This window comes from Acipenser ruthenus, chromosome 1 (assembly GCF_902713425.1).
Source record: "Acipenser ruthenus chromosome 1, fAciRut3.2 maternal haplotype, whole genome shotgun sequence".
Taxonomy (NCBI): Eukaryota; Metazoa; Chordata; class Actinopteri; order Acipenseriformes; family Acipenseridae; genus Acipenser; species Acipenser ruthenus.
Window position 1 is genome coordinate 24,625,905 of NC_081189.1, and position 26,816 is coordinate 24,652,720.

At 35.3% G+C, this 26,816-nt stretch overlaps 1 protein-coding gene across 2 annotated transcripts in view; it reads left to right on the forward strand.

Annotated features, from left to right (window-relative positions):
- Positions 1 to 22,152, forward strand: part of LOC117409536 (centrosomal protein of 120 kDa) — a 30,275-nt gene extending 8,123 nt beyond the window's left edge. Inside the window, exons 7-21 of one of the 2 annotated variants that reach the window (XM_059022457.1) lie at positions 82 to 309; positions 470 to 701; positions 1,378 to 1,476; positions 3,261 to 3,435; positions 3,809 to 3,958; positions 4,396 to 4,578; positions 5,727 to 5,823; positions 6,103 to 6,261; positions 9,534 to 9,623; positions 9,998 to 10,090; positions 10,946 to 11,107; positions 13,428 to 13,550; positions 15,199 to 15,297; positions 20,121 to 20,266; positions 21,192 to 22,152. In XM_059022457.1, the coding sequence (XP_058878440.1) occupies positions 82 to 309; positions 470 to 701; positions 1,378 to 1,476; positions 3,261 to 3,435; positions 3,809 to 3,958; positions 4,396 to 4,578; positions 5,727 to 5,823; positions 6,103 to 6,261; positions 9,534 to 9,623; positions 9,998 to 10,090; positions 10,946 to 11,107; positions 13,428 to 13,550; positions 15,199 to 15,297; positions 20,121 to 20,266; positions 21,192 to 21,426 (2,271 nt within the window). In that variant the 3' untranslated portion in view covers positions 21,427 to 22,152. The remainder of the gene's footprint in view (positions 1 to 81; positions 310 to 469; positions 702 to 1,377; positions 1,477 to 3,260; positions 3,436 to 3,808; positions 3,959 to 4,395; positions 4,579 to 5,726; positions 5,824 to 6,102; positions 6,262 to 9,533; positions 9,624 to 9,997; positions 10,091 to 10,945; positions 11,108 to 13,427; positions 13,551 to 15,198; positions 15,298 to 20,120; positions 20,267 to 21,191) is intronic. The other variant, XM_059022459.1, reaches the window with a different exon arrangement.
- The last annotated feature ends 4,664 nt before the right edge of the window (positions 22,153 to 26,816 follow it).

The window sequence follows — 26,816 nt, forward strand, 5'->3', positions numbered from 1 at the left end:
GTACTCCGAATTTTACCTGCATACCATCAAACTGTCTAACCATTTTAGATTTTCATGCTTGCTTTTGTTTTATTTTTACAGATACACCTTTGCTGTGGAGACCAATCCCTTGGCAGTACAGATATTTCAATAGCAGGTCTGTTGAAGAAATCCAGCGTTGATATTGAAAAGCAGCCTGTTGCAGTAGAAGGGGCTTTCACCCTGATACCACCAAACAGAGCTAAACAAAAGCTGCCATCTGTTCCTCTTGAGCTGCAGCCAACTGTCGGGGTGTCGGTGACATTAAGGAAAGAGGGAGTTAATTCACAGGTACTGTTAACACTTTAGAATAAACACAAAATTTAAACATTGACATATCCACTGCATTTCTATGTATTAATATTATTGAGGTGGGGTTTATCTTGACATCCTGTATATTACTAGAGATATGGATTCTAAGTAAGGTTTCTGTGTACTTCCTTTTGCTTAGCCTTCCAGCCCTGACAAAGGCCAAGCTGTAGCTCAGACGCCTGTGAAGAAGAGAGTTGTGTCTCCTACTTTCCCCAAGTCCCCAGCTCCAGTTCAGAGAGCCAGTACGGCCCCCTCTCCCAACAGCCCCTCCCCTGAGAGCCCCCCATCCCCTCTCAACAATGACCCAGCGACTGAGAGTGAAGTGGATAGCCTGCAGGAGGACCACAGGCAGGCCAGGCAGTTCCCACATGGTAAGTGGAAAAGCTTCACCTATTGAGGGATGGCCAGGAAGAAGACTTAAGTAACCCTGTGAACCCTAACTTAATTGAACAAACTCCTGTGTTTTTTGGGTTTTTTTTTTTCTTAAATACCTGAATAAACAAAACCAGAGAAGGCCAAAAATGATTCCAAAATGATGTACAGTTACCAGATTAAAATGTCACTTTCATGCTGCTTAGTCTATAGTTCTAACATGTAGGCATTGAGCAGAAGTTCCTTTAATTAAAATGCAGTACATGGTGTAATTCTATAGTCTGTAATTGTTCAGCAGGTGCCCCTTGAATTTAATCTCTTAATGTCAAACTAAAAGATTTATTTATTTATTTATTTATTTATGTATGTATGTATGTATGTATGTATGTATGTATCTACCCTTTGAGACTGAGGCCTCATTTACAGAGGGGGCTGGAAAACAATACTAAATAATAATAATCGCAACATACAAACTCAATAAAAATATGTCTGGTTCAAACTTAATCAGCAGCATACAAAGAAAGTAATTTCTAAAACTTTAGGATTCCACTGGAATTGTTACAAAATGAACAAGTCACCTTAATTGTCTGTATCTGCGATAAATACATATTCAACTCTATATTTTTATTGAAAAAGTATACATTAGTTTAAATGTCTTGTTTTCTGGTTTGGCAGAGTCTAATGGGAAGGCTAGTGAACCACCTGAAGAACCGCCTGTATCAAAATCACAAAGCAGAGCAAAGTCCCCTCTGCTTTCACAGCCTTCTATTCAGCGTAATAATAGGTTTTTTTATGTGTGTTTTTTGTTTGTTTTTAATGCATGGAGTGGGGAGAGGACTATTGCAATGAATGTAACACATTATCATCATCCCAAGTTAAATTGTCCATTGTGCCGTAGCTCAGAATCAGCTTGAAGTCGGCAGTCTTGAGCAGACAGGTTCATTTTTAAAAAAAGGCTCGGAGACAAGTTTTATTAATGTGTTGCCACACTGGTTTGAGGTAAAGAAGCATCCACAGAGCATTCAATAGATTCTTGTTCGAGTCACTTTCACTTTCGAGAGTCAAGACTTTGCGTCTGTCTTCTGACAGCAATTAAACCAGCACTCTCTGAATTTTGACAATTGTAGCAAACTACAAACGCAGTAACAATGTATCCGTTTATCAACCGTTATTAGATTGCAAATGTAATTTACGGGGAATGCTATTATATTTAATAATGCAGTAAGATGACATTGACAGCAAAGCTCACTCGATAACACCCCATACATAAAATGCAGTAGTCAACTTTGTGTGGAACAAGTTATGCGCCGGTTGTGGACAATTTAAGTGGGGCCAGTAATACAGTACATCAGAATTTACTTTGGGCTGAAATTGTTGGAAGGGCTATAGCAATAACAGATCTGAGAGGATTGCAATAGTCTCATCCCTAACTTGTTTTACTTTTGATTTGAGTATACTGTGTATTTATTTTAGTCTATACTGTATACTGGCAGTAATTCCTTTAATACCATGGTCTTCCTGGTTGAAAGAGGCCATTCTTAGTATTTTAAACAGTTGGCGCACAGGGTGCAATACTATGTAGTGTAATTGGTTATTGTCTTTCTGGTTTAGCAGCATCCGATGGGGTTAGTAAACACCCCGAACAAATTGCTTCAGAATCTCACAGCAGTCCAAAGTCTCCTCTGCTTTCAAATCCTTCAGAGCAACGTAAACATTTTGATTCTCTGTTTGGTAGTGCTGTAGTAGTGGTGATGCATAGTTTGTGTGTCCATTTTCTATAGCATAGCTGTTATGACCATTTTTTTTGTTTTGTTCTGGAAGAACATTACATATACAAACTATACTGATTTTATGTGGCTCTTTTGAATCTACATTGTTACAGTGTTTGCTGGTTAATCAACAGGTAATAATGAAATTAGAAAAAAAGACTTGATACTGTTTATTATGATCTACAAACACTTTCAAGAATTCAAAAGGCTCTTCATTTTTCTTTAAACTTTCACTACACCTGAAGAAGAGACTTTTGAGGTCTTGGCAGCTTGTGTTTGTACATCACAGGACATGTATATCAACACTTTAAAAAATGTTTTCTACCTGATCTGCATTCATATTATCTGCATTCAATGACTTTTTAAGCAGATCAGGCAAGCAGAAGTTAGATCACACATATATTACTGCCTTTTGATAATGTAGAGTGGTTGTGGGAGAAGGAACAAAAGTAGTGACTCAGTCCTCTCAAATGAATTTAACCTTTGTGTTTGTAGCAATATGCTACAGAGGAATATTGCTGTTTTTTGTTTTTTGTTTTTTTTCCAGTTCACACAGAAAAATATACAGAGTCTGTTTGCAGTACATTTTTTTTGTTTGTTTTTGTTTTTCCAACTCTTTCCCACTTGCCAGAGATATCTACAATTACCTATTTATTTACATTTACCAGTTGCCAACAAACAGAAAAGAAATGTTGCCAGAAAAGAAATGTTGCCAGATATTAACAGTTGTATGTTTATGGTTGCTTCTGGGTATTTAGTTCAGACAATGTCTTTCTTTTGCATGCTCAGGACCCTCCATTGCTACCGAGCCAAGGCACCAGTCTGAAGCGGTCTCAAGTGCCTCAATTTCTACCTCTGCACCAAAGATTGCTATCCCAGCGTCGGCACACCATTTCTGTTTTGCACTGGATTTAAGAAGCATTAAAGACATGGATGTAGGCTTTCCTGTAAATTGCATGCTAAGGTAATAAACGTATATATAGCTGAATGGCATCATCCCTATATTGGTGTATTTCAAATAATGATTTCCCACACTATTGTGATAAAGTGCAAGATCTGGTATCTTGTATTCACACAAAGCAAAGTTGTATAACCTCTTTAAATGTGAAAACAGTTCTTGCAGCATAGTTTATCTGTAGGCCATGCTTTTGTTGTATGTGAAGGTTATTCCTCTAGCAAGTTTTTAACTTCTGATCTTAGGTATCAGATAAGGGTGGGTGGTATTTGTTGTCTACTGAACAACAGACTAGCATTCTCCTAAACTCTATGTATGTATGTATGTATGTATGTGTATATATAGATAGATAGATCATTTCTTTTTTTTTATACTTTTCTAGGTATTCATACCCATTCTTCGGCAGTGCAGCACCCATCATGACCAACCCTCCTGTGGAAATTCGAAAGAATATGGAAGTTTTCCTGCCTCAGTCATACTGCGCATTTGATTTTGCTGCCGTGCCTCATCAGCTACAGGACACTTTCTTTAGGTTCTCAGTCTTCTATTTCTGTCATGTCTAAAATTGTGCTTAATTTCCTACATCCTCCAAGATGAACATCCTAGGCGAGTGATCCTCGCTGATACCTTTCCCTTGAGGTTTGAAAGATGTCAAAGATAGTATAAACTGTAATAAAATTGCATGCCAATAAGTCTAATGCCCAAACCATACCCTTTTCAAAGCATGCTAGATATCAAATGTTTCTAATCTGTATTTGACTGATACTTGTCTGCTGAGAAGATTTTTATTTGCATTACCAAAAATTTAAGAAATCATAGAGAAGATCTTCTATATGCTGACGTGCTTTTTCTAAAATTATAAATGCAGGAATTATAGCTGCTTGCTGTCTTGTTTCCATCTGTAGCATAACGTGTATTATTTTGCAATTAACTTCTAGTCTGAACAGTCTTTAATTCGCCTTATTTCAGGTTACCTCTGTTAGTGGAGGTATGGCACAGAGATAAAACAGCCAAAGACATTCTCTTGGGAGTAGCGAGACTGCAGCTGTCAAACGTCCTGACGTCTGAGAAAACAAGGTTTTTAGGCCATTCAGGCGAGCAGTGCTGGAGGCAGACCTACAGTGAGAGAGTCACAGTTACAGCAGCCAAAGGGTAAGTAGCAGTCATTGCTAACGAGTAGCATTCATGAATCCTCATGTATTTGAGTGTGGTTATCTTAGTTGCCTGTACAGGAGCTTTTGTGTTTTTGACTAAACGGTGGATATGCTCTAAAATGAGCCACTTGGGTTGTGGCGTTACCTGTATGTTCTCTATTGATGTTGAATAAACCTGCCATGAGAACAATCGCCATGCTGACCACTAGACCTCTTGACTCCAGCTGGAGTGAGGTGTGACCAGTAGTATTCTGCATTGATAATTACAATTTGTTCTAGACCAGTAGTTCCCAACCCCAGTCCTGGGGACCTACGTTTGACCCTTGACGTAGCGTGTCTGCTGGTTTTCATTCCAACTAAGCTCTCAATTACTTAACTAGACCCTCAATTTAACTGATAATTTACTTAATTAGACCTTTTTAAATTTATTTTGGCTCTTAAACAGCTGCAGAGTTCAAGTTACTTATAAAATGGTACCGTATAGCTAACTTGAAATGTGCGGCTTTTAAGAGCTGAAAGCAATTTAAAAAGGTCTAATTCAGCAAATTCAATTAAGGGTCTAGTTAAGTAATTGAGAGCTCAGTTGGAGTGAAAACCAGCAGACACAGGGGGTCCCCAGGACCGCTTTGGGAACTTCTGTTCTAGACAACTGCCAAAATAACCTTGTTGGGGAATGTCCACTAGATGGCAGTAGTGTAGAGCTGTTATTTTCCAATAGGCTGTTTTTTGTTGGTTTTTTTTGTTTTGTTTTTTTCATCGGCACAATAAACATTTCACCAATAGCCTGAGATTATATTAATATTGTAGTAAATACTAAAGTTATTAAAACATCAAATAATGCATTATTCCTCACAAAATATCAATAGAAAACAGTGTTAGATTTCACATTCATATCCGTTGTGGAGCTAATCTGATATACCATTTGAATCCACATTTCAACAAATCAGAAGCAATTTTTGTTTTGATTTATTTTTAAATCAACTACAAATATACTACAGTACTTACAAGTTATCAGGTACGTTTATTCAGTACACATTTTGTATAATATATACATATACTGCAGACAATGACCATGTGTTATTCAAACAAAATGTACTGAGCAGAATTTCTAAAAAAACATCTTGTTATATCTGTCTCCCTCTACAGACCAAGTAACAAAGTCTTTGAGCTGTGCTATTTCATGACCCTGGAGAACTTTGGTCTGGTGAAAACCCAGGAGATCTTCATATCTGACTCTTCTCAGGTAATATTTTCTTTTTTGTTGCATCCATTAAAGAACAACATCTTAGAAAATAAGGATTTCAGCATTTTGGATTTAAAGTAATTGACAGTATTTGGTATGTCTACCGGCACCAGTGAAGTGAGAAATGTAATGTTAAAAACAAATCAATAAAGTTCTATGCCATCTAACTAATTTGAAATGGACAGACTTGCTGGGCAAGCTCAGACTTCCTGAGCACTTTCACATGTGTGCCAAGTTATTTATAGAAACCTATAATTTATGATTGTTTCCCAAATGTAGAGTGCCAGTGCTGGGCACCCAAAACCAGTGCCACAATCTCAGCCACCCCAGGACCATGTACCACAACAGGAGCCTGAGCCAAGGGAGACCCTGGAGTATAAGGCAGCCCTGGAGCTGGAAATGTGGAAGGAAATGCAAGAAGACTTGTTTGAGAACCAGGTTTGACCATATCTACATATTAAGACCAATTTTTTTAGTATTTATTTTATATATATATATATATATATATATATATATATATATATATATATATATATATATATATATAATATATATATATATAATTAGCTCAAAGATCCAGCTGCCCAACGTTCCGTCTATATACAGTATATATAGTATACACCGTACAGGGTTATTTCAGGCAGCCGATTATGTGGGGCAAATAGATTGCCGTTTGCCATTCCCATTTATTTCAATAACAAAGGCATTGTTTATACCGTGTTAAACACGTTGTATATTTTGGGCAAACTCAGCTGTTTGGATCTCATTATGTGGCATTCACATAGATTTAAATAACAGACGCTCTCCGTCTACTGTAGTAATGGCTCTTTCTAATCCACCAATTAGTTTTTTTCACCTCGTTACCTTGCCATTCACATAGATTTCATTACAAAAGGCAGCACTTTACTGTAGTAAAAGCTTGACAGATCAGTCAATCAGCTGTTTGCACCTCATTACTGAGCGATTACCCCTGTACTGTACCTTGGCTCTGTAAATAAAATGTCTCTGTTAGATGCTGTGCGCTTGCTAAAGCATGCTTGGAACTCTTGTCAGTCAGCAAACAATGCAACATTGCTTCAAAAAGCTGGGGTTTCTGTAGTTGAGGAGGAGAATGCTGATGAAAATACAACCAAAACTGAAATTGACAACACCAGAGCTAGTAGTGTCATGTGAGCTGTTCAGTGTGTTGATATTGTAACGTGTGGACAGCTGATTTGCAAGACAATGTGGGAATGAACCTGATTATGGACTGGGGAAGGGGATGGAAGTACTCTGTAAATAATGTGTGTTTGTAAACTGTGTTATTGTTCATATCTGTTAGCGTTCTCTGTTTTGGTGCTTGTGTGACTAGAGCTGAAAGACTGCCTGTGTGTGAGTGCGTCACTGAGGGGGGTGGGGAGCAGGTCTGACACAACCAGTGATAGGGAGTGTTGTACCAATGAGTGAGGAAGGGGGAGGGACTTGGGTGTGTGTGTGGAGAGGAGATGACAGTTTAAAAGAGAAGCGGGATCTGGCGGCGGGAGAATTGAGAGAGAGAGAGTGGAGAGGTTTAGTTAAGAATGAGAGCCAGTGTTCACTAAAAGCTAAAAAAAATAATTACAGCGGTTTCCTACTGCTTTGAACCACAACTGTTGTCTGTCTCATTATATCCTGGAAACCCTGCAGCTCAGCGCTACAATATGTAAATAAATCCTGTTCGCATGCGGGGCATATCAACTTCAACCTGCGTCTGGATCTCCTGCCTGTCACTCAGCAGCGAATGCATGCACGCATACACACGACAGACAGCTACTCCGTCACAAACGTTAATACCCTCTATCATTCTAACAAGGGATTTAGGGGAGTGCACTAATAAAAGCTGAATCTCAAAACAATAGTAATATTGTAGAGTAATTGTTACAGCTGTGTATAATGGTGTTTACATATCCGCCCGTACTCTGGTCCCATCGCAGTCGGATACGTGACGGATAACTGTACTTTTTATTACGTTCATAGGTTTTACAGGGGTGGGAGTGTTCCGTCTATAGACAATTTTCCGTCTTAAATATTTTGGGAACTGTGAAAAATGAGTGTGTGTTTGGAATGTGTACTGTAGCAATGACGGGCGTTGGTGAGCCAAGAGCTGATTTTGTAAGCAAAAACGAAAAGTTGTATTCAGCTTCTTGCAGTTTACTGTGAAAAATGTGCATTTTATTTTCCTTACAGTATTACACTGTAAAGTCATACTTTTATCAGAACCTTGCATTTGGTTACTATGATTTGGTGTTCGAGTTATACTTCTACAAGTTAGTACATTGACCTAGCGAGTCAGTGGCATATATGATGTTACAATTTACTAATAATTTGAAGGCATCTGTGGTTTTAAAAATTCATGATTATTTCTACGTAGTATTAGAAATGTAAAGAAAAATACAAAAACTGTCATTTAAGGTTTGCCGTGTATACAATTTATTGATTTAAAGGCAGCAGAATATGGAAATTGCACATTCCTTGTCAATAGTATGTTAACGTCATTTTAAAACTAGTTTGCAAAACTTGAAAATGTCGCTGAATTTGTCACTCAAGACTGTTTAAAAAAAAAAATCAATTTGTCTGCTTTGTTACGTTTTTTTGCAGCCAACACATTTATAGAACCTTGATACATTTATAAAGATTGTTTCAATGTTTCAATGCCGTTTGACCTTTGACGTAGCGCAAATACTTCCAAGGTTAGCTCAAATATACTGTATTTAATAGAACAGAAATAAATAGAATGTCTTTGGTTAGCTGTACCTGAGAATGCAGTGAAAACAAGCAGCCATATTTAGCTGGAAATGAGGTATTCTCAGCACAGTAATAAGCTTATAGTTTTGGTTTAAAGGCAGCAGGAGCATAGCATGTGTTTTTTTGGGGTTTTTTGTATTTGCTTGACAGACGCCCTAATGCACAGCGACCTTAGAGGTAACAAGTTATTACAATAAGCTAAGAAACAAGCAATACAGCTTTTTTTGTTAGGTTTTTTTTGGTTTCTGTTTGCACCTTATTTTGTAAAATGAAACAGTTTGTGAAATGCTGCACAGTGTGTTTGTTTCTGTAGGTTGTATACACATATTTGCTTTGTATTTGTAGTGTATAGGCTACGTGCAACTACTGTTAAAATATAAACTGCTAAAAATGTTCGCCTTGCTTCACTCCGCACCATACGTTTTCCGTCTTGGCTACTTTACTCTGCTCCCACCCCTGGTTTTAATACATCTTTTTTATTAGTGTAATGAGTGTCCTTTTAATAAAGATTTTTAACTGCATACATTCTTGTTTGTTTTCATTACTGTACTGGTGATTGGGGGACATTCTGAATGTCAGGTTATTGTGTGGGAGTTTATACCGTCCATTCTAAAGCGGTATATATAAAGTAACTTTATACTGGTAATTTGCGGTATTTATTTCATGTTACATTGTTGTTGTTTCGTAGGCACATTCCTAAACTGACAAGATTATAGTTATCATATTAAGTAAAAAAATAAAAAATGATTAGGGGACCATTACAATACGTTTAGTTTATCATATAGTAAGATGAACAATATGTATTTTTTGTACAATATATATTTGTGGCTTATTAGGGTACAGGTATTCTGATTCATATTAGTGGACCTGTAATATGGTCTTGCAGTACATGATCTGTCAAGACCTTTATGGCACAGCTAAGTATAAGTGGTTGCATTCTTTAACAGTTAAAACAGAAGGAACTCGCACACATGCAAGCCCTGGCAGAGGAGTGGAAGAAAAGGGATAAGGAAAGGGAAGCTCTTGTGAAGAAAAAAGTAAGTATTGGCGAAGACTGGTGAGAAGTATATTTTTATTTATCCCCGGTCAAACCCAGCAAAGTCTTTTGGTGAAAAAAAGATTTAAATCTTATAAAAAGATTTTCAATTACTAGTATCTTAAAAATGTTTGTAAAGTGTAAGCTCCAGTTCTGTGTTCTGAATCTAATATAATTGTAATTTTCACCACGGTACAAGTAAGTATGTGTTGTGAATAACTTTAATATATTCTTTTGTATTAAGTTGAGAAAACAAATGTAGCAATTTGCTGCTGTGTTACTGTTTTTTAACATGTGTATTATCATAGACTCTTTTTGCTGATCTAACTGTACTGATCTGTAAAGGTGAGTTTTAAACACAATTGTTTGTGGCAGGTATCTGAGTATTCTATACTGGAGGAGCAGCTTCAAAAAACCCTGGCAGATCTCGAAAAGAGAGAAAAGCAACTGGCCTTTTCTGAGATGGAAGTGAGTTTGATTTCATTTGTGTTTTTTAAAAAGGAATGACTCTCCTTTCCTATCCAGGCAACTTGCTCTGCCTGCAGTAATACGTCATCATGTGTTGCAGATCTGACCTTCTGAATATGGGGGCCTCATTGTTTACAGGGCTGAAAAGGCTGAATGCATTTCTTAATATTTAGATTATTCTGAAATAAACAAGAATGAATTATTCAGTGTCAAATCAGGGATTGTTGTGATTTTATATATAACAACATTGTTGGTCTGTTTTTAGTATTTTTAAATATATTTTTTCAAAGGGTTAGGTGGAGCGATTTTAAGTAGAGAGAAACTAACAGTTTCCTTTTACCATGCTTAACGTGCATTGCAATGTGTACCCATCGAAACGTGTTTGTCCTTTTTAAAAAGCTTTTTAGAAACAAAAGAAAGTCAAATACTTATACTACCTAAATATATTTGAAATATTTTACCGGATTATATAGGTTTCTTTATTTTAATGGGACCACCAGGATTCCTACTTTGGTACTTGGAAAATTTAAGTTCAAATTGTTCAAACTAAAACACCACCACTGAAATATGTAGTATACTATTGCAACTCCTTTTGTAATAGAGGGAGTAAATGAGGTCTTATCTCTGTGATAAATGCTTTTGCTGACCATAATAATTTGCTCAAAATGGAATTGGTTGATGGCAATCATTGTTTAAAATTTATATTTAAGTTTTGTGTTTTTAGTGGGAAGAAAAATAGAAGCTGGTTAAATAACTGTAGTGTAAATCTGTGCTGGAACTGGTGTGGCATACTGTGCAGTGTGTGTGGTTTATGCAGTAGAGTGACCATTGAAAACCCCTTGTTTGTGACTGAAGCTACAGAGACTGAGAAAGGAGATGCAGGCTGACCATGAGCGTAGCCTGCGAGAGCTGCAGGACAACAGCCGCCGTGTCCGAGAAGACTGTGTCCACCAAGTGGAGCTTGAGAGGTTAAAGGTCAAACAGCTGGAAGAGGACAGGCATCGCCTACAACAGCAGGTAGGTGATGATGGCACTGCATTGCCTTCACACTGGGTCAATATGTGAAAGTCCATGAGGTGAACTATTGTCTCTGGGGTTAGGACAGCATCAGATTCATTTGTGAGGGGGTGGGGCATGACTTTGATTGTTTTCAGTGGGTTAATTATCAGCGATTTCAGTACTTTTTTGTTTTAATATGGCAATTGATCAGTCAAAGGCTTTGTTTGACAAAGTTAATAGTATTGAACTCAAATGGCCATTTTATTGAAAAGTAGCCTTCAATTAGGAATCTTCAATGTAAGGTTAAAGTAATTTATGTGAAACTGTCCATTTAAAAAAACACACATAGAATGGGAAAGAAAAGCGTATGACAAAGTCATTATGATAAATACATACGCCATTCAAACAAATATACCACTGTATTGCTGTTTTAAAATAGTTCAAATATCTTCTTCATTTATATGAACACTAGTAAAATAATCTGTATTTACCCCCCCAAAAAACACACACACCTTTTTTATTTATCCATTGCCAGGGATCAGATGATTCTCTTCACATCAATATTTAATTATACCCTTCTGCTTTCATCATTTGCATGCGTTAACTTTTCATTGATCAGCTGACAGTTCTACTAAAACATGCTTCAGAGTATAATGTAATAAGAAGATATGGAAGCTTATGTTAACACCTGGTTTACTATACGCATTGAACTTGTTGTAAAACAGTGACTTGGATGTGTGCTGTTTGACTAAATGGGTTTGACAGACAAACCATGATCTAAATTGAAAGAAGTTTTAGAGCTTTTGTTTTTCCAGATCTTGATATCTAAAAACCTTCAGACTATTAATGTAGAGAAGGCATTTTTAGTATGGGACTGATATATATATTTTTTTTAACAGTGTCCCGAACAAATCCTTAATCTGAAGTGACTGTACTGTTAGATGTTAAATTTGCTTTTCCAATTACATTCCAGCCTTAGAATCGTCTGCGAAAGTAAATGCAACAAACACAAATTTACACAAGATTCATATCCAAGGTTGTTTGGTGTTTGTTCTCTGGTTCATCAGTGAATGATTCTCTGGCCGTAGTGTGGGAATTTCAGAATTGCCACAGCCCACAGTATAAAATTCGTACTGAGAGAATGCATTAGTAAGGTTTTTTTTTCTTTAGGAATGTGTAACATAGTTCTTATGCTGCTTTTTTTTGGACACTAAGAGTAAGTTCTATGTTAATATGTGTTTACTATGCTGCTGTATTGTAGATGTTTAATGTTCCTGTCTTCTTTTTTTTCTGCAATATCCATATTGTATAATTCAGTTCAAATGTTACTAGCATTAATTAACTTACTTGCAGGAATTAACCCTTTTAAATCATTAATGCATTTTACGTAAAATAACAAATCATTATCCATTTCCTTGACTAGACAATACAGAAGAAAGGCCACATGTTTACAATACACTTACTAATATATCCTTAATGGATATCATGTTAAACCTTTTTTTTTTTTTAATCTGAATTAGTGCGCAGTATAAATCGCTCTTGTCGTATTTGGACAAGTCTTGAGAAGGTTAAATAATGGACTGCGCTGAGGAAAACTAGAGACAAGATGCTATACTGCTTTATATCGTTACTCCTCGTGTCAGGAACATGTAAACAGAGACATTTTTCTTCCATTTGCTAAGCAGAGCCCAATCTCTCTGTACTCTCAATGATGTACTCTGTGCACTCCCTCCGTGCCCTAGATTCCCATTTCTTGTTTGCAGGATTTTTACAGCATCTGCTTAATGTCAGATAATAGCCTGAAAAACCTTTCTAAAGGACATGCCAGTGTACAGCAGTGGCCACATTAAGCCATTTCCTATAAAAAATGTATAATTTGAGTTTCTGTACCTATCTATTGTATTTATCTTTCTGTCACTCTGTCAAGGGAGATTTACAGCATTGTTTATCTATAGGGGTTGCCAAAAAAAATAGCCAAGATATGTAATGCTGCTTAGAAATTTGACTGTCGCACTTATTTCTCTAGTGAACAGAACATATATTCATTGGTATACTGGTAGCCCTGTTTACTGTATTTAAGTCGGTGAAATTAATTTAATTAAGGGCAGGTAGTATGGTTGTTGTCTTTTTACTGATCTAGTTAATCCCCTTATTTTATTTTATTGTATTTATGTATTTATTTAAATACACCACTTGCTGAACATATGATACTCTAGTAACCTACCACAAGACACTGGGAATTAGATTTTTATAACTTGATGGTTATTTTAAAATGCATTTGCATGTTATTTGTTTTTCATCGTTGTATAATTTGTATTCTCTTTTTTTTGTCATCTAGCTTCAAGATGCAGAACACAAGTACAGGCTGTTGGAGAAGGACTTCCTTCAGTTCAGGGACCAGCAGAGCACCAAACCAGAAATCCGACTTCAATCTGAAATTAATCTGCTCAATCTGGAAAAAGTAGGAGACAGTTTTCTTTGAGTTGTTGTTGTCGTCGTTGTTGTCGTTGTTGTTGTCAAAGAGAAATTAATCTTTTCACAAAAAATAAAAATAAATGTTCTTCCAACTTGCAGCCCATACCAAGCAATATACCAAGCCTTTCATTACTGTAGGGTTGTATCCAGGTCTGCAGGGTTGAGAAAGTTATAGAATTTAAATAAAACTATATATATATATAAAGTAAAGTAAATAGAATTTAAATAAAACTTTATTTTAAGCTTTTTTCCAAGCTTCAGTTCAGTCAGACTCCATTGACTTCCCATTATAAATAGTCAGTAGTTGTACTGGTACATTTATGAATGGGAAGTGTAAATGCAACTTTTGTGTACAATATCTGAGCTTTACTAAAGGAAGGAAATTGCAGTTCTTGGCTTATTGTTGCAGATTTTTAAGTTTAAATAATTATTGTGCTCATTCTTCCCTTGCCTTGCATTAGTGCAGAATTTGGCTGGTCTACATCTACCTAATATTTTTCTGTCATTTTAAAGGTATGCTAAATTTCCATTAGTGATTAATTTAAAAGCAATCATACCAGGACATGTTTCCACTTTCCCAGACTAAATGCAAGACATTTCCAAACAGACCAGGCCAATCAGCTATTAGTGATTTTATTAAAATAGTTCAACAAGCATCATAATTGATTTAAAGAGTTGATACTGTTTTTTATATTTAGGTTAGGTGCTAACTTTTTATTTTTTATTTTTTTTATTTTGTGTTTCACAAAACACCTACTTAGTAGAGAGAGAGATATCAGTCCCATATGTAGATCATATTATCAATGAGAATTGGGTTTTGTGCAGTGATAAGGCTTCAGGATTTTGTTTAACCCTGTAAACCACTTGGACTTATAGATTTCCCGTCACCATCATTTCCTCCTATGTCAGGTTTGTGTTGCTGTTGGATGGCTGCTCTAACAGCTGGCTCCATGGTCAATACTGTTATTGTCAGTTACTCTTCACGGAGAACACCATTCCGACTCACTGGAGAGAGCAACCCCCCAGCCACCCATGTGGTCTTCAGGCTACAGTTCATTTTGATCCCAGTCCCTTATTTACTTTTAATGGTTCAAATCTCATATAAAGTATAGTGTACCAAGTGCTTGAAGTTAGAGTTATCAATCCTCCCTGATGGAGGTGGTGTACAAAAACAAAAAACCAGAAAGCAAGTTGCAGAATCCCAACCAGTGAACAAAAACTGTTTCATTGTTGCTATCACCCTTCGTTCTTAAAATAGCCGAGGCTGGCTTTTATTAAGACTAATTTATATTTAAACAGACTTTAAAAAGCATTTACTGTATTGTCACTGACAAATTAGTTTGAAAGAATGAAGATTTTTGGAGGAAAATTAATTTATTTTGGATGTCCAAAGTTTAAGACTTGTCTGTGGGTAGACATCTAGGTAATACAAAATAAGGTCATATTTTAAGAAAGAAAATGTTCATCTGCCATAATATTTACATGGAGTGACATAACAGCTTGAAACCATATTGTGCTTTAGAACAGATAAACTTTGTCTGAGCCAGACTTTTTGTATATATCATCTTTCAATAACTGTGAGCACTGAGATGCTATTACTACTTTTCATTTATTTGATGTATTTGCTTTTTAAGGTGGAACTGGAAAGAAAGTTGGAATCTTCAACAAAGTCTAAGCTACATTATAAGCAACAGTGGGGACGAGCTTTGAAGGAACTTGCAAGACTAAAACAGGTATTGTAAACTACAATGTGGATATTATTTTGACACAAAGCAAAAAACTAACTTAAAAGTTGACATATTTCTACTTGTATTATAATTTATAAAAAAATTCTAGTTCAAATATTGTAGCACAACATTTTATTTAGTTTAGATAAATTGATTCTCTTTCTTTTTTCTACCAACTTTGGAGTTGGTATACATACTCTCGTACGCACACACACATACACACACACACATACCTGATGATTTTAAAGTACTGAACTGTTTAAAAAAACATTTTAGAACATTCTTAGGATAAGCTTCTTTGTAAATAGTCATCTGTTTTAGGTTCCACACCAGCATAACAATGTATTTTTCTGTAAAGTACATTTTGATGCATATTCCTTGATTAACAGGGTGTGGGTATGAGCTGTTTGTGTTTAATAGCTGTAGGTCTGTAATCTCTTCTAGCAATTTGTCACTTTTAAATCCTACTGGAGGACTGGCAACATTTGAGGATTAAACACTGAAAGCTTCATCAAAGTTTGTTAATAACTGTTAATGACAAAATCCAGCTGGAAAGCCTAAGAACTTAATGTTTTAGCATATGTGCCAAAGTATTTTTATTTGTTAAACAGAGGTGTCCATAACTAAAGGTGAAGTAGGGTTATAAATCTGTAACATATTTATACAACACATCTCCAGGAGTAGACATGAACATAAGTGTTTTCAGTTCAGCTTCAGAATGGGTTTTTACTATATAGGAGCTTTTTCTTGTGGAAAATACTTTCTGCACCAAAGCATGTGACCCGTTGATGCACTTTTATTGCCTGCATTGTACATTCCACTGGCACTCTTTGTGTCTGGTTCAGATCAATTGAATGGTAACAGTAATGAATTTCAGGAATAGTAGTAGTTACATTGCTAATCTAATTATTATTATTATTATTATTATTATTATTATTATTATTATTATTATTATTATTATTATTATTATTTTATATTTCTTAGCAGACGTCCTTATCCAGGGCAACTTACAATTGTTACAAGTTATCACAGTACAAAGTATCGCATTATAAAATATCACATTACAGAATATCATAATACAGATAAGAGCAGATATGAAAGTACAATAAAATCAATTCAAGTAAGAGCAAAATAAAGCATACAGTAACTTATAAGTAACAGCGAATTTGACTAAGAGCAGTTAAACCTTATAGTAACTATTTGCTTATATGAGTAAAGTCCAGTAAGAACACGTAGTAAGTATGATAAATGGATGAGAATGATTTCAAATAAGAGCAATTACAGAAAATGTGAGTACAGATACTTACAGTAAAATCAAATACAAGATATGGTAAGTAGTTATTTGTAGTAGTTGAATGCAGCAAGGTATGGAGCAGTTCAGTGCAAGTACAAGCTGATGCAAGTATTGGTACAAATGGGTGCCATATAGTCCAGCATGGTCGAGAGTTGTAATGTTTACAAATGCTGTCTGATAGACAATGGGACCTCATTTACAATGTCTGCATGTACAGTGCTCCCCCTTTATAACAATGTAGTTGGGAGCCATAGTTAAGAGACCGTGCTGTGTGTGTTCTGCCTTATAACAAGAATACTAGTTTCATGGCATGTGGCAAATGGGAGCCATGCCCATACCACTTATAACCTGTTCCACAGTATAAAGGGGGATCACTGTACGTACATATGTCACGCTCTTATTCTACTTATTCAAATGTGATGAAGCATACTAAGGATATACAGTAGCACACATAATTGATAAGTATGACAATCTGGGGGTCTAGGGTGGCATTAAGTCTTACTTCCCCTAGTGTGCTTCGTTAATTATGTTTTTATTTATGCTTAATAAGCTGTAGAGTATGTATCTACACAATCCTGACGGAAGACGTGTTGACAAGCCCTAGTTTTAAAAAGCACTTGTAACCTACAATTGACCTTCTGTACTAATAGATCAATGTTCTCATTCTAACAAGAATAAATCCATACCCCAAGATACATAGTCAGTCTCTACTAATAAATTCACATTCGTCTCAAAGTCAAAGGTGAAGGACAGATGCAATAGTTTGATTTAATGCAAATCATTCTTGGTTTCATACAGGATAATCCAAAATTTAGTGTTTTTTTTTCTTGAGAGTTAATTGTCTGTCTTTTATTGTTACAGTATTACCTAGAAGAACCCCCCACCCACCCACCCACCACATAACAATAGCAAAATGCCTCTTCTATTTTATTGTTGAATTATGCAAAATAGGATTATTAAGTCAGTAACTTACAAAAATACAACCCCTTGGCTTAAACATACCTAAGTAAAGGGTATCCTGATCTGTGGTATCTCAAGAATCGCCCAGGATGGATTGGTCCTTCCTGAGTTTCTGTAAAAAAAACTTAAAGGATGTCTGAGTTCTGCAACATTTAAAATCACTTTTGCGCTGTATGTTTGATAGAGATGTCAAGGTCCAGTAATTTTTATATGCAAGTCTTGTTACAGTATGGACATACAAGTACTTGAATCTACTGCAATTCTAGATGGCATACTTATTCACAAGTTCTGTTTTGTGATAGTACTTTACATCCAGATTCTTTACCGCAAATTATTGAAGTTTTAAAAATTGGTGACTGACCTACTTCTGCATGGTTTTTGGCTTTTGATTTAAGGTTATTTGAGTTTAATAAAACATTTCATGGACAATATGTGATTTATATATGCAGATGATACTTCAGAAAATAGTCCAGGCTTGCTCATTCATTATTTATGTTCTTTGTGGGGTATGTATATTACTAACATACATTTTCTGGTTAAAGCGGTACACAACTTTTATGGCATGTGGCAAGTGCAGGAGGGGATACAGTACATGATATCGGTACATAAACCATAACTTTGTACAGTACCATTCCAATGAAGACTACAGAGGTTGTTTCACTACATTCTAAACAATGCAGATGTTCCTGGCTAACAGTCGTGCTGTCTTGTCAGGCCTGTTGTAAACCACTAGACATAATTAAACTGATTCATTTGCAGCTAATTTGGCCTTCTACAAGAATGTGTGTGTTTTTTTTTTTTTTTCTCCTGGGTGAAAAGTGTGTCTTGAAATCTTCCAGACCCTCCTGCTGACCTGTCGGTCTTCAGTTCTTTTCAGAAAACTGTATTTGAGTTCAGTCTCCAGTTCTTCCCACAGTTCAGTGAGAGTGGGAGAGTGTGTTTGTGGTTCATGTTTAGCCTCTGTTTAGTTTAATGTGTGCATGTTTACAGCTCTCCTCTAAATTTATAGACTGCAGTCACTAACAGACACTTATTCACTTAACAGAGTGCTATCTTAGTTGTTTCACCTATGGGGTTAATGCTCTGTTTTACTGCATTATACAAGGAAGACTATTTCTCAGTTAATGCAAAATAGGGCTGTCAGTTAAGCCTCAAAATAGCAGTAGTATCGATAATTGTACCCCCATATACATTTCGCTCAATTCCCCCCTTGACGTGATGATTTTAATATCGTTGCAGTTAAGTAAAAGCTTGTGCACAACAATTGAATGCGAGGGGTAATTACACCTTGGTAGCGTCAGGACAAAAAAAAAAAACACACACAACAACATTCGCAGCAAGCCTAAAGCAAGTTTAACAAACTACAGCGGTGTTACTAAAATATTTATTCCAAACAGATTACAGTACTTTGGAATGTTATCTGTATAGACCAGACATGCGTTTATGACATGCGTCTTTTTGTTATTGAGTGACAGCTGCAGCATCACACATTACATCTTGTTAATACTGTACCACCTAACCTTCACTATCTGTGAAACACACAATGTGGAAATCCTTGCCTAATAATAATAATAGTAATAATAATAATAATAATAATGGATTTACTTACCACAACATGCATACCTGCTATAGGTCAAGCTGATTGTTACTGAATATTGTTAAAAATTCATTATATAACAGTTCATTTTGAAATGCCAAAGAAGCGCAAACTGTATACAGTCATTTTTCTTCAATGTGCAAAATTCATTTACAGGTTGTTTCCTAGGAATACAAGCCTGTCGCCCTTTTATGGATTCAAGACGGCACGCTTTTTTTTTTTTTTTTTTTTTTTTTTACATCGAGTACAAAGAGGGGCTTACTTAGAAAACAGTTTCAAAACTGATTCGCTGGTAGGATGGGACCAGCAAATCAGATGCTAGTTAACACAAGCAGGTAAATAAGAGCGTGCCCACTGCTTGTCTGGCAGAAATACTGTAAATAGCAAGGCAGGGCTTTCAGTGCACTTTCGTTGATATACGTAAATAATGTGATTATTGAATTGATTATCCAGTATTTGTATCGATGTATATAATGCGGACTTGAATCGATCGAAAAATTGATTTCCGATTTAATCGTAGCAGTTCTAATGCAAAAGAGAAATATAAACTGCAGCACCAGTGTACAAGTACAGTACATGGGCATTTTGAAGAAAGGTTTAAAAAATATATATCTCAAATATATTTTTTCAAATACTTTATAAACACAGACATTCCCTCGAATGTATAACATATTATTAAGCACTGTGAAAGTTTCTAAACACACTGCTAAATACAAATGCTAAATTCCTCCTGTTTTCATTTTTTTCTGAAATAATGTCTGCCAAATTTTGCCTGACAATTTAATGGACTCTATAATTCTTGCTCACATCATACAGTAATTATATTTCAACAACGGCAATTTGCAGTAATAGATGTAACTGATATAACAATAGTCTGCAGTTAACATTTCCAGAATGATGCCAAATCTGTGGTAGGCCCACTAAGCTTTTTTTAATGTAATTTTCATAGTTGGTCTTTGACTTCTTTTTGTGTCCCAGAGAGAGCAGGAAAATGCCATGGCTCGTCTGAAGAAGCAGCAGCAGGAGCTTGAGCACATGAGACTTCGGTACCTGGCAGCTGAGGAGAAGGATGTTGTTAAAACAGAGAGGCAGGAACTGGAGGAGATCAGAAATGAACTGAACAGGTACAATCAATGAAAGGCAATCGGTAAAAAAGTTCTTATGTACAGTAATCCGTCGCATATCCGCCCTAACCGCTTATCCGCCACGATCAATCTTTTCAGCTACGTTAGTTTATTATTGAATAGAGAAGATTAGTTCAGAGATTGTAGATCCTACCAAATATTTCATACATTGTGTTGTATGTGTCTGTGCGCTCCCATTGCTGGCAGCGTCACGTCAGCTGTTCAGTGTGTGTGTGTCTATATATATATATATATATATATATATATATATATATATATATATATAAATGACGTCAAAGTGAAAAGCATTAAAATCTTCCCTACAGTAATAAGGCTTTTTAAAAATAAATTAAGGCAGCACGTACTGGTGATTTAGACACCATGACTTTTTGAGCCTGTCTGAGCCTGTAACTTGCAACATGCAAAGCAACAAGTTTAGTTTAACACCATACGTCATAGACTGGTACCAGCCATCGTATTTATGTGTTTATCATTCAGAAGCGTGCTGTACTATGTCATCTACTATACCAAGAATAATAACTTTGTATTCCATAACATCAATCATACAGTCCAATAATATTTTTTTTTAAAAGAGAGAGAGAAAATGTAGGTAAATGTGTTTCAACAGAATTGCCTTCAATTCATTCTTAGTGCAATGCACACAGCTTACGACTAATGGTATCCAAAATTTGCAGCCATGGTGCTGGACTGGTGAAAGAACAGTTAATAATGAATAATCTACAATCAGTCATGCACTAATATTATACTTAACAAACAAGAGGCAGTAATAAAACATTACATTTTAAGTATTTGTTCATCACACAGATGACCATACCATAATAAAAGCTTATTCCTAGCAAAGAATGCATCAAGCTCATGTTGGCCAAGCTTCTGGGTGGTAAATTGTTGCTCTTTTGTTTGTCAGGTTAAAGCAGCAGGAAGACAAAAAACAGTCACGGGACGAGAGAGATACTGCAACAGGGAGAACAGATGGACACCACATCCAGCTTCTGAACGAAAGCCTGGATGACTATCTAAGCAGGCTAATAGAGGAAAGGGACACACTTCTAAGGACAGGGGTGTATACTCACGAAGACCGTATTATCAGTGAGCTGGATAAGCAAATACGAGAAGCTATTGCAAACCGAAGCAGCAAATAAATAAACTAAATGCTGTTTGAATCTCTGTAATCATCCTGCAGCAGGAAATATATGTATTATACATTGTAAATACATGAGGGCCAATAGTCTCCCACCCTAACAATTGTGTATATTTAAATAGTGTACATTTTTACTACATTTAATAATGTTATTTTTAATTCTGAAAGTATTTTCAAAAAGCATTTATATTTTAGAAAATGGAAAAAAATGTATATTTTAAAATACTCCACAAATTGAATTGGCAGACTGCAAAGTATTACAATGGAAATTGTGTTGTCTTTTAAAAATAAACCCTGTAACAGTTGCTTGTTTGTAGACCTGTGACTTTGTCATTTTTCAATACACTATATACTGTGTGTACAAAAGTGGCTTTTTTTTTTTTTAACAGGAATTCCAGGTGGTGATTTAGTGTCTTTATTCTGTTTGTGAACAGAAGGGGGGGCCCTAATGTAAAAAATAAAAAAGGCTTTTACAGAATAACATACTTTTCTGGATTAATGTATTTATGTGTTGTGCTGTATAGTATTCTGAAACTGTATTAAATAAGATTTGAGTGTCTGTTGTTTTAAGTCTGTATTTTGTAAATGTACCTGTTTAGGACTGTTAGGTGCTTTAAGTAACAACATATTTGACAGTGTAGAAAAACAGGTGCCCTTACACAGTGTATTTAATTGTTTTTTTCTAGTTGGACTAATAAACATTTATATTAATCAAGCACTAAAGGTACAGTGCTATTCAAGGTGTGTTTTTTGGGGGTGGAGGGGTTTGCAATTAACCACAATCCAGCAGGTCAATTTAATCGCATTTCTTTTAATACTGAATTTTATTCCAAGGAGAATATATATGTGTGAGGTTTAAATTGGCACAATGAAGTTTGAGCTTCCAAAAAACGTTTAAAAAAAAAAAAAAAAAAAAAAATCATAAAACTAATGCCAGAAGATTTAGATTTGTTATTATTTTCTCTGGAGAATCATGCTCAAAGTACTTTAGGAAATAAACATTTGGAGGGCAGTTTTTCTGAAATTAAGCTTGATATTACAGTATAATATCTCTCTATTGTGTTTATTTCAGTCTGTTTTATAGTTATACAAAATAAATAATCCTGCCTTTTGGAACGCTTCTGCCTGAACACGTTTTCAATTGTAAACCTAGTGTTCTCTTCACATAAATTAAATTGTAATTCTTTGATGCTAACTAGCTTTTTTAAAAATTATTATAACACATCATTTATTACCCTTTTTGTTAGCTATATATAAAATGTTTTCTTTAGAAATATTTAGACAGATGTTTGCTAAGCAGACATGAAGCCTGGTCAGTGCAGAAGCTGTGAGGGGTTTGGCTTACAAAGTTAAAAAAAAAAAAAAGTTACTGTTTATTGTTCTTAAGATTTGTTTTACAGAAATAAAAATATATAGACTTGGTATTTCATTATTGGACAATAGTCTCTGCACAGTGGCCCCAATGTTGAGAAATTGTGGTTCCACTGCAAGGCAAGTTATGAAACATTTTACATGCTGTTCTTAATTCCCAGCACAGACTGCTGGTGTATATACAGTATAAGAATAAACAAAAAACACATTCCATTAATTTAAAAAATGCAGCAAAGTTGTCTGAGTTATGAGTGTGATGTGATTTGTGGGAAAGGTATATAAAATGCAGATGGAAAAATGGAAAGTAGATTGGTCATTAGCCTGCGATATCCTGTGAGCTATAGAATCGACTTCATACTTCATAACCACATATAAAACTCTACAACAGAAATCCCATTAACAGACATAAAAAAATATGCATTTTTACACACAAAGAATCGGTTGGATAGGATTTCCTAATTTTAACATTCTAAGAATCCTCACTAATTTTAAATTTCACAAGATTTTAAATTTCTTTCAGGATACAATGCAGCTTATCACAAAGAAGCACAAATGGCATTATCAACAATAATGTTTTCAGTGCAATCATGCTATCAGACTTTCACACTATATTACAAACATAGTGCTACAAAATTATGTGCAGGTTGCAGGCAACTTTCCAGTAAATGAATTGAATCAACTCAGAGTGGTTTGCCTTCCTAGTGCATGGCTCATTGATTTATCAGATCAAAGTCAACAAAGGCAATAAGTACTTGTGGTGGGGGGGTGGGGGAAGAGTTGTTATTTTATATATATGCTTAGAATTACTTTTGTGAGTTTGTGCATAAATACTGTAAATGCTCCATAATTACTAGTGTAATACAGTGCATTTCCTGTTAATTTTAACAGATGTGTATTTGCGTTTTACAGTTATTTTAATATAATTGTATTTGAAAGGCAGATGGATTGAATGTTCAAGTAATGAAACATGCTCATTGAGAACATAAGTTAAAGCAAAGGCACCCTGATTTTAAAAGTGGAAAGAAATGGCCATTGTCTGAGTTACAAATTCATTTGCTTAACAATTCTTGGACATATAGGAACCCAGTAAGTTTTTTTGCAGTTCAGGAACTGATTTCCAAAGACATTTGCTCTAGAAGTCATCTTTCACATTGCTGGTGTTAAGTAAACATGAAAATGAGGAAAAGCTAAAAATGACAAGAAGACTTACAAATGACTCGCCAACAACATATTTGAATACAATAATTCACATTCATATCAAACTTTTATGCCATCAGGTTGCTTTTAATTATTTTTTGTTTACAGTTCATTTGTGGAATTACACTTAAACATCTATTAAACTCTCAACACACTTCCTGATATACCCTTTGTTTTTGCAACTTCTTACACTGACGTTGCAACTGCAACTGTCTCCAAAGGTATTCATAAACTCTGTATTTAGCTCTGCTGTGTAATAAACAAAATAGGCTTTATGTGTCTTTCACTGCTACTTTGTAAACAATTTAACCACATCAGGGCATTGCTTGAAAGAAACCAGAGACCATAGTGAGGCGCAGTCAACAGAAAGGCAGAACTGAACAGACAACTAAATGCATTTATATAAATGTAAGGATTGATACATGTATTCTTTCTTTTATTTATTTTTTTAAATAGGCTTTATTAAGTTTTTGTTGTAACTGGTCCCACTGCTTCACTGCTTGCACGTAGATGAGCTTAAAAGAAAACACCTTTTAACTCAAAGGAAAAAAAACAGCAATCTAAATAACAATACCAGTAGTAATAGAGTTTGCTGCTACTTCTGTTTGTTATACACAGCCTCCTAGGATTTAAAACAAAGTGGGTTTTTTTCCCCTGTTTGTGGAGACCATGCTTTTCCTTTTTATGTATTTCTTAGCAGACACCCTTATCCAGGGCAACTTACAATTGTTACAAGATATCAAATTATTTTTTACATACAATTATATATATATATATATATATATATATATTACACATTATTTTTATGTACAATTTTTACTGGAGCAATCTAAGTAAAGTACCTTGCTCAAGGGTACAACTGCAGCGTCTGCCATCTGGGATTGAACCCACGACCGTCCGGTCAAGAGTCCAGAGCCCTAACCACTACTCCACACTGCTGCCCCATAAAAGTGCACCACATAGAAGTGTATAATATATAAATCAGAAACAAAAATAACTCATCGTGCACACATGCCAAACTTACATTTAAAGTGGAATATTCACAAGTACATTTATACATAAATATTACACACACACACATTGAATAAGAAAAATAAAAAAATATATACTGTTATTTGATGTAGTTGGAACAATTATCACATTTAGACTGTAGGAATTGAGTGTGAATGTAAAAAAAGGTACCAGTACAAAAATAAAAAAGCAGTTATTTACACATTTATTTACACAGCCCTCACACATATGTATGTGTCAGGGAGAAAGTCATCCTGTCACAATAAAACACAACTTAATGCATTCACTTTCTATTACTGCACATGAAAATGCTCGTAGTTGACCAGTTATTGCATTTAAATAACTGAAAGCAAAGCTAAGCAGACTGTTCTTGGGCACTTGTGCTGTAATGCACTGCATCTGTTAGCAGAAGTCAATAACATTGACTGACAGTCCCAAATTAAAAACCTGAACTTTAAAGAAGGGAACATGTTATTACAGAATTGTTTGCAAATTACAAATGCCAGAAAAAGTACCAGAATTGTTGATTAACATTTATAGTCTTTTATTGATAGTTTTTTATTATTATTATTATTATTATTATTTTGCATGACAACAGGTAAGATACTAGATAGTAAGCATCTAAACAGTTATATTGACACCACCATGAAAAAGGACTGTGTCATTCTACTACAGTGTCCACTATACTGCAGCACAGATGTTTTAGTTTAGAGTTTTGATTAAATTGTCCTTTGACCATCCTTTGCGTCTAACACCCAAGATAAACTGTATCAGAGATGCTCTTAGAATGGTAACAGTAATGGATGATGTCATCATATTTGTGCAAAAAGAAACATAAATGTTTATACTGTATTAGCAAGGTCTAGACATGAGTTACAATACTTTTCTCAAATCTGGTGAAAAGTTCAATGATAAACCCATCATTCTGCTATTAGGAGGAATGTCACTGCCTGTATGCCTTTGGAGCTGGTACCTACCTCCCCCGAGTTAGCTCCTTTAAACTGAAAACTCAAATCTTTCAGCTTCAACGACTATCAAGCTCTATTTGTGCTGCTTGTCTTCTTTCCCAAGAGGGCTTTAAAACAAACAAGATATATTGTATTGCAAAGAACCAAGGATTAACATACAGTAAACAGTCAAGAGCATGGTGGCTTGCCTTGGAATTAAAACTAACATCACTATAAATATTGCCGAGGGAGAAAAGAAAGTTACAGAATCATACATCACCACGTCTCTGCACAACATTGCACTAAGAACCCATTTCAATTAACGTTCAAACTAGGACATTTTAAATTCATGGAATAAACAAAGCAAGTGTGAATGTTTATTGTAACTCAATTAACACAATGTTGCTTGGCATTCTCTCCATTTGTTGTATTAAATTATATATATATTTTTTCTAGTTAATTGAACTGAGCCCTAAGAGAGAGGCACTGCCTTTGTTTCTTAATTGCATTCCAAATTAGAGTGATATGCAAACCACTAGAACTCAATACCCTTTCTAACAGATGTCTTTGTAATGTGCTCTGTAATCAGATTGTTTAGTAAGGATAGCCTCTGTGAGATAGCTCATTTTGCTTACAGTACAGTAGAGTCCCACTGGAACTCAGATTCAAATCCATGAGGAGTACCAGATACGATGTAACACAGGACGTGCAGTCAAAACACCTGGGCGTGTAACTGCTGACATATGTCTTTTTAGCCCAAAGCCAGAATCCCGGTGTGGGAAGAACTCAGCAGAGGCTTTCAGTCAGTTTATATGCTTAGTAAAAAAAAAAAAAAAAATTGTAACAAGACATTAACAGAGATCAG